At 59.1% G+C, this 8,522-nt stretch overlaps 1 protein-coding gene across 1 annotated transcript in view; it reads right to left on the minus strand.

The window, feature by feature from the left end:
- Positions 1–8,522, minus strand: part of IMPDH2 (inosine monophosphate dehydrogenase 2) — an 18,196-nt gene that overhangs the window by 6,520 nt on the left and 3,154 nt on the right. Inside the window, exons 2-11 of the mRNA XM_019536999.1 lie at positions 8,416–8,518; positions 8,125–8,331; positions 6,867–6,954; positions 6,127–6,326; positions 5,735–5,825; positions 5,198–5,293; positions 3,973–4,044; positions 2,025–2,168; positions 1,393–1,537; positions 1,165–1,308 (exon numbers count right to left, since the gene is read on the minus strand). Of these exons, the coding sequence (XP_019392544.1) occupies positions 1,165–1,308; positions 1,393–1,537; positions 2,025–2,168; positions 3,973–4,044; positions 5,198–5,293; positions 5,735–5,825; positions 6,127–6,326; positions 6,867–6,954; positions 8,125–8,331; positions 8,416–8,518 (1,290 nt within the window). The remainder of the gene's footprint in view (positions 1–1,164; positions 1,309–1,392; positions 1,538–2,024; positions 2,169–3,972; positions 4,045–5,197; positions 5,294–5,734; positions 5,826–6,126; positions 6,327–6,866; positions 6,955–8,124; positions 8,332–8,415; positions 8,519–8,522) is intronic.

Below are 8,522 nucleotides of genomic sequence, written 5' to 3' on the forward strand. Positions count from 1 at the left end.
TCCACAAGAGAAGGCTGAGGGGGGATCTAGTGGCCTGTTACAAACTAGTCAGAAGGGACCAGCAGGTATTGGGGGAGTCCCTGTTCTCCCGAGCACAACCAGGATTGACTAGAAATACGGTCCCAAGCTGGCAGAGGGTAGATTCAAGCTAGACATCAGGAGGCGCTACTTCACTGTCAGGGCGGCTCGGGTCTGGAACCAACTTCCACGTGAAGTGGTGCTGGCTCCTACCCTGGGGGTCTAAGACAAGGCTTGACAATCACCTTGCTGGGGTCGTTTGACCCCAGTACTCTTTCCTGCCATGGCAGGGGGGTCGGACTTGATGATCTGCTCAGGTCCCTTCAGACCCTACAAACTATGAAAAGGCTAACACAGTTTTGGGGTGCATCAATAGGAGAATTAGGTGCAAGACATGGGAGGTGAGGGCACCTCTAAATGAGGCCTGAACAGTGTTGAGTACAGAACTGTGCACTGTTCTGAGCTCCCTGTTTTAAGACGATGTGGAGAAGATTCAGTGTCCAGAGGAGGGTAACAAAGATGATGATGGGCTTAGAAGGCAAGCCCTACAAGAAAAAGCTGAAGGAGCTGGACATGTTCAGCTTATGGAAAAGATTGTAAGTAAGGGACATGAGAGCAGTCTGCAAATACTGGCAGGACTGCCATGAAGAAAGAAAGCACCTTTTCTCTCTTGCTGCAAAGAGGAGGACATGGACCAATAGCTTGAAGTTGCAGCAAAGAAAGTTTAGAATGGATCTCAGGAAACACTTCTTCACCGTGAGAATAGGGAGGCAGTGGAACAGATCCCAGGGAAGGGGTGGACTCTCCTTCATGGACACCTCCAATGATGAGATTGGACAGGCACTGTTCCAGGTGCCCTTAAGCCTTCCACAGAGGCCCTGGGTGTTGGCTGCAGCTCAGGCTGCGGACAGGGACTGGGTAGTGCCAATGCTCAGGAGATGATGGTTTGTTTGGGCTGGTTTGGACAGGGCTGACCCTGCCTCAGGCAGGGGTTGGAGTAGCTGTGGCCCTCCCTCCCAGCCCCACTTCTCTAGGATTCTATGATCCCTCGGCAGCAATGGAGCCGGGCAGCAGGCAGGCCCAGGGATGCCTGTTTGGGGATGGGAAGGGCAGCAGCGCATGAGGCTGAGCGTGCACAGTGCCTACCTGACTTGGGTGAGGCTCTTGGCACCGATGTCCTGGCAGGAGTGCTGGATACCAGCAATCAGGTACGGAATGAATTTGTGGATGGAGCCTTTGTCCTGCACCGCGCCCGAGACCCCCTGTGCCACTTTGATTTTGTCTGCTTCGCTGCAGTGGGAGGAAACAAGGAGGCTGTCATAGCCTGCCCCGGGGATGCCCGAGTCCCTGGTTCTTGCACCAGGCTGCTCCTACCTGAAGTACCGGTTCTGGCTGCCTAGGTTCTTGTCCATGGCGTCCAGCGACCCCATCCCTCGGTATTTCTTTAGCCGGATCCCATCTGAGAAGAAGTACTCACCAGGGGCCTCCGTGGTGGCAGCCAGGAGAGAGCCCATCATCACTGCAGCCAGAAAAAGAGCAGTGGGTCAGCAAAAGTAGGGACATCACAGCAGCCCAAGCGAGACAAGGTGGCACTTAGTGACCTGGAGCAGGCTGGGGGGCTCCTGCGTGCCACTGCATCCCAGTGGGGCTGAGGGATGCGAGGGGGCCAGACATGCAGCAGGTGCTGGGAGAGGGCTGCATAGTTCTGCAGAGGCACCAGGGAAGGACTGCTACCCACCCACGGCGAAGGGAGGTGGGAGGACTCTGAGGTGGGGGCTTCTGGAGCAGAGTTCTGGCTCTGATGGAACAGGAGCTCAGCGCCATGAGCAGATCAGTCTCCAGGCATTTGACTGACCCCACCCCTGGGCAGGGCAGTCTTAGGGGAGCCCCAGAGCTGGGTCTACAGAATCCACTCACAGGCCCGGGGGTCTAGGGGGGCTGCAGGGGGGTGCCAGATATGGGCTAATGCCCAGAAATCCAACATCAGGGCCAAGCTCCCTGCTCACCTGTGGAGGCACCAAGTGCAAGGGCCTTGGCGATGTGGCCCACTGTCTGGATCCCTCCATCCGCAATCACAGGCACCCCAAACCGCCGTGCGTACTCGGACACCTTGTACACAGCTGTGGCCTGGGGCCTGCCACACGCCAGCACTGGACCCGGAGAAAGAGGAGCAGGAACTGTCAGCCCAGCCCCGCCACGGCTCCCTCCTCACGAGATGCATGACCTTCTCGCACGCGTACTCACATGCCCCAGGCTGCTGCTCCCGAGACGAGCAGCAAATGACTGTGGAGAAGCTGCATGGGCCCCTCCATCCCTGAGGGTTTCTGGGGGGGATGTGGGGTTGTGCCAGCAGCCTGGGCACGGCAGGGGGCACAGCCGCAGGTCAGTCAGGGGCCCCAATTCAGTGTCTGGTCAGGCCCAGAGGGGCAGGGAGGGATGGGGGGAAGGGCCAGACCAAGAACACTGAGAGTCCCCAGTGCGTCTACAGCCCACCGCCCGCCCCAGCCAGCAGCCTCCCGACGCTCACAAGGGTAGAGGGAGGGGAGCCCTGCCACCTCCAAAGGCAGGAGAAGAGACAGAGGCAGGACTCAGCAAGGGCATATGGGGACTGGTGCTCCCTTCCCCCTCCCTCCATGCAGCCACAGGTCTCATGTGCAGCCAGCAGCACGTGCCAGGAGTCATCAGGCTCAGATTTACTGGCACTCTCCCCGGATTAGCAGTCACAGGCCCTTGAGGACAGAGGCACATTTGATGGGGCCCCCATTCCCCAAAGGCTGCTTCCCCATGGCAGTTAGTGCAACAGAGCAGAGATCACGAGCATGCATGATTAGTGATCCAGTGCAAGTCTTAGGGTTGGCGCAGCGTCCTGGCTGCCCCAGGGGCCGGCCAGCTCCTGGGCACTTGGGCCCTGCTGCAGTGTGGAGCCTTTCACAGCTCCTCATGTCAAGCACTGGCAGCCCAGACTAGAAGCCTGACTACAGGCAGGAGCTTTGGCGGAGGGTGTTCTTCCAAGCCGCACCCTGGCCAGCCACGGAGGAGCACCTGGTAGCAGCAGCATGATGCTGTTAGTACTGAAGGGGTGGTCTATGCTGGTGCCATGCTGCCACAGGCTGGGCTGAGCCCCAGCCTGCCTGGGCAACAGCCCCTGATGGAAGCGGAGCCCCCGCCCCAGCAATGCAGCAGGTTTGTGGCTGCAACATGACAGCAATGGCAAAGACCAGCCCTTTGTGACTGAGCTTCTGGAACTGGGGGTGGGAGCACCCAGTACCAAGGCTCGGTGGGGCCGGTACAGGCTTCCAAAGCAGGGTTCAAGATGCTGCCTTGGGCTTGCAGGAGAGCCGGCTCCTCCCAGACTGCGCTGAAGGGGCACAATGTGGGGATCTGACCCTGAGCCTCTCCCTGTTGTGATGCATCAATGAGCAAGAAGGGGAAAGGCCCCTCCTTGCTCCTGTCATGACAGGAACCCGGGGGGGGGGCAGGATTCCTTCCACACTCCTGGCCCCGGCATCCCTGGGAAAACGCCTGGAACTTCTCTACGGTGAAAGCCCCTTCTCAGTGCAGGCTAGCTCAGCACAGCTGAGCTGCTGCTGCTGCTGCAGTCCTCCTGCCAGTGATGCCGGGGGGGGGGGCAGGCTCTGCCAAGACATTGCTCCATCCCCACATTCAAACCCCTGCTGCAGCATCAGAAGAGCTAGAAGGGAGCTCAGCTGAACTCTGACCTGGGGTCTGGAGTTGCAGCTCTGCACCCTGCTCTGGACCACCAGAACCCTGCTTTAGAGACTCCGGAAGGCTCCTCGGCTTCCGCCGGGGGCAACACCAGTATCCAAAGCCACAAAACCCCAAGTGCATCTACCACTAAATTATTCTCAAACAAGCAGAAGGGCCAAGTGCAGCCAAATCAGGGTCTTGCTTCTAGACACAGAATTGGGATTGGGAACAGGGCAGGTGACTTACTATAGGTGCCCGTGACAGTAGAAGGGCATTTGGGGCTGTGGGACTTTAGGTCTGGAGGGATCTTTGGAGCAGCTAAACAGAAACAAACACACACAGTTTAGAAACAGCAGCAGCAGCAGGAGGGCCCCGGCGGGGGCAAGGAACTGGGTAGAGCCGCGGCCTAGGGGACAGCAGGCTTCCCGAAGCTGGGCTGAGCTGCTGGGCTGGGGGCAGGATGTGCCTTGCAGCACTGGCTCCACAAGCACCTGGCGCTGCTCTGCCCTGCCCTGAGGGTGTCACTTTGGGGGCTCCCTGCTCACACAGTGGTTCTACACCCATGTCTGCTGGGGAGATCAACTGCTCTGCCCCCATCCTGCCCTAACATTGCTAGCTTCAATCAATGGGAGCCAGTGGAGGGAAGCTCAGAGCTGCTGGTTCTGAAAGGGCCAAGCTGAGGCCCCTGCCAACACAGCAGGACAGGGAGACTCCCGACTGAGACATCCCTACCACAAGACCCTTCCAGGCCTGCTGCTGCAGGCTACTCTGCTCAGACAGCTACAGGGAATGCAGTAGCCTGCACACAGCCTGGGGCTGCTTCCCTGGACACCAGCCTCAGCCTTACACTCAGCCTGGCCCTGGCCGACCCTGGCCCTTCAGTGCAGCCAAGAGAACTGTCGGTGCCTGGCCTTGGCTGCCATGACACTCAAGCCTCCCCTGGCCTGGCAGGGCCTAGCAGCTCCCTCCACTCCTGTGCATGGTTTTCCAGGGTACAAGGCTCTTGCTGGCTGCTGTGGACACCACAGGTAGGCACTTAGGGATGACAACCTCCTTGCTGCTGCCTCCTTGACCACACTGGGCACCTCATGGCCACTGCCCTATGGTAGTGCCACCCCCTGCACCCCTACTGTCTCTGGTCTGCAGCTGAGCTCTTGGCCAGCACTGGAAAAGGCCCTTTCTGCTGTCACGAGCCCAAAGATTTGACCTCAACAACCACAACCAAGCAAGAGGTGCTGGAAAGAGAAAGATAGAGAGAAAGGAGAGCACAAAAGAGGAAGGGGAGAGTACACATGTGCCCTGGGAGGAGGGTCACAGCTGGCACCAGGGGCTGGCTGGTCCTGCGGCACAGCCCCCACCCACCCATGAGCGCCAGGGGCTGCCAGTTTCACCAGGTCCCGAGGGGTGCCCCACATTCAGCCACTTTCTCTGCTCCTCTACTCACGCAGGAGACATGCAACGGCTTTGGTACCTTCCTGTGTGATGCAGATGGAGCCGCTGCCCATCCCAACCCTCAGCGCATCCACCCCAGCGTCGATCAGGTTCTTTGCCTGGGCTGCCGTCACCACTAGGGAAGACAGAGCAGTGACACATGGCTTCCTCCACTGCCTGTAGCTGTCACCTGCCACATGCCTCAGGCTGGAGAGCTAGACCTGCCTCTCTGCTGTTCCTGAGCTCAGTCCCAGTACGACAGGATGCGGAGGGGAGGGGGAAGGAGGCCCACAGCAGGCTGCAGTCTAGGACAACTGGAACCCCAGCATGGTTTAAACCTACACAACTGAACTGAGCGAAAGGGCCATGGCTGGGGACTGCCCCCCTGCCTCACTGGGTCCTAATAGCTCTTAATGAGTGGCTTGCTCTAAAACAGCTCCTGGCATTTGCAGGGTGGCTTCACCAACATGAAGGAACACAGCAGGCACAGGAGGGACCCAAGTCCCACTGCTACAAACTCCCTTGCACCTGAAAGCAGCTAAGCCTAGAAGCCAGGCCAGTGCAGGGAGGTCCTTACCGTTGCCACCGATGACCTGCAGACTGAGGTACTTCTCCTTGATGTACTTGATCATGTTGATTTGGAAGATGGAGTTCCCCTGAGAGGAATCCTGGCAGAGAGAGCACAGAGTAGGCTGACCAATGAGCCCTGCAAAGCCCCACTGAGCCGGGTGTGATGGACACACACCATGTGTGGTTGCGGCAGGGCTCAGCAGAGACGGCAGCTCTGGAACAGAGAGCCCAAGGCTGCTTTGATCAACATAATTAAAAGACACATCATGACCGCTGCTACTTAGCAGTCTGTGGAAGAGCACAAGGAAGGCAGGCACGTGACCTTTTTTGGAAGTTTGGTCAAGCTAGAGAGGAGCCAAAGGTGCCATCTCAAGGCACGCAGCCCACCCAGGTGCTCACCAGCACGACAACATCCACGCCGGCCTGCACCAGGAGGTCGAGGCGGTATTTGTCATCCTCGTGGGTGCCGATGGCTGCCCCACACAGTAGCTGCTTCTTGGCATCCTTTGAGGCCAGTGGATAGTCACGGTTCTTCTTGAGGTCTGTGCGGGCAATGATGGCGACCAGCTCATCATCCTCGTTAACAATGGGCAGCTTGCCTGGAAACAAGCACAGACATGTCACTGCCACTGGGTTTCCCACGAGACAGACATCTACACATTGACCCTACAAAGCAGAGGCCCCCCTTGCAGGAGCCCAGCTCTAGGCCGAGGGCCCCAGCTTGAAGCGAGGTTGCAGCCCAAGCAGGCCCAATGGCATTTTGGCATGGATGAGGGTATAATGAGCAGGGTATAATATCAGAGACCTTACCATCAGGGCACCCTCAGTGTTTGTACTTTGTGGCCTGAAACTGGCAACAACCCCTTGGGTTCAGGACAGATGTGAGGGGGCAAGTTCAGCTCCCTGGTGCAAGCTCAGGGGTGCCCCATGTATTTGCCTGTGTCTACTCTTCCACCAAAGTCAGGAAGCCACATGCCTGGAAGACCCCACATGGCCCTTGGCAGACCCTCCCATCCTGTCGATGTGCACAACCCAGGCTGGAGGAGCAGGAAAGCATTTCCACACATGTGCAGGAGTATGTGCTCCCACATGCTATGCCATGCATGGCTTCCCCATGCCACACAGATGACCCTAGGTACCTTTTTTACTCCTCTGTAGAATTTCATTTGCTTCTTTCAACGTGACCCCTGCAGGGGCCACGACGAGATCCTCCCGTTTTGTCATGATCTAAGGAAGACAAGGAGGGAGCAGACATGAAAACCTGCCCAACCAGAGATGGAGCCAGCCTGTTTCGTGGAGGTACCCCAGCACAGACTGCAAGAAGCCGTGGACCCCTGGTTGTCTCCCACGTGATGGTATGGGAAGGGAGCCTACAACGCATGGGGAATGTACGGCTCAGCCTCCTACCCCAACCCTGCCACAAGCCAGGTGGGCTCAGACCCAGGGGAGCAGGGCACAGCCTCCACAAGTGCATTGCTTGAAGCAGATGGAAGGGCCCAGGCTACAGCCAGCTCAGCAAGGTGGCCCAGAACAGGGAAGGGCCTTGCTCACTCCTCAGGATTTCAACAGCACAGACCACAGACCCAAGCACCCTGAATAGACTGAACCAGGCAAATGTGGGACAGGGCCCCAGCTGTTCCTGGCATGTGTCCCCACAGGTGGGCAGGCTGGCAAGCAGACAGCACTAGGGGCAGGCTGGCCTTTGCTGGACTCTGCCTGGAAGCACTCTGTACTTCAGGGAAGGCTGGGGATGGGCACGACAGGTTCTAAAACAAAACACACCCACCCGCGCATGTCCCGACAGCCAGGCCCAACACGCACTTGTACACTATCCTACAGCACAGCTTAGGGACATGGGGGGAAGCGAAGCTGTCTGACCCAAAGCCAAGGCAGGGATGGGCTTGTTTAGCCTCAGGCGGCAAGAACAGAGGTGCCAGAAGAAGTGGCCATGAGCAAAAGAGCTGGCCGGCAAGGACGGGTGCAGCTCGTCCTGGAGAGGCCCCGCAGGCTTCCCTGCAGCCTGTCCGCTGCATCGCAGGCTGGAGTCCTGGGCTCCCGGATGGCTGTGCAGAGCCCGCTCGCAGCCCTGCCCAAGAGCTGCGTGCCCTCGCAGGAATGTGGGCCTGGTGTGGGGCCCAGACAGGCAGTCAGCAGGCCTGCTAGCTCCTCCGTGGCTCCCGAAATGTGAGCAAGCAGCACCAGGTGGAGCTAAATATAGCCCCGAGACAGCAGGCAGCTCCAAGAAGCGCGGCACGCTGCAACCTGACAGCGCTGCAGCTCTGGTTACAGCCCCGCAATGGGTGCTGCCAGCAACCGACACGCCGTCCAGTGCGTGGAGCAGAGCACGGAGCCACAGCTGACCCCCACCACCCCCTGCATTGCGGGGCTGCGGCTGACCTCGCTGAGGGGCAGGTCATGCTCCAGCTCCTTCAGGAAGTCGATGTCCCGCGAGGAAATGATGCCCACCAGCTTGCTGCCCATCTTCCCATTGTCCGTGATGGGGATGCCGCAGAATCCGTGCCGCGCCTTGGCTTCGAAAACGTCTCGCACCCGGTCCCTGGGGCTCAGCACCACGGGGTCGGTGATGAAGCCCTGCTCGTATTTCTGAAAGGGGCGAGGGGAGGAGGTGAGCGCCGTGCCGCGCAGGCCCCGGCCCTGCCGCGGGGGCTCCCGGCCCCGGCCGCTCACCTTGACTTTGCGCACTTCGTTGGCCTGGAACTCGGGGGTGCAGTTGTGGTGAATGAAGCCGATGCCGCCGGTGAGCTGTGGGAGAGGCGGCAGTGAGCCGGGGGCCA

Source organism: Crocodylus porosus, unplaced genomic scaffold (genome assembly GCF_001723895.1).
Source record: "Crocodylus porosus isolate Cpor-Errol unplaced genomic scaffold, CroPor_comp1, whole genome shotgun sequence".
Lineage (NCBI taxonomy): Eukaryota > Metazoa > Chordata > Crocodylia > Crocodylidae > Crocodylus > Crocodylus porosus.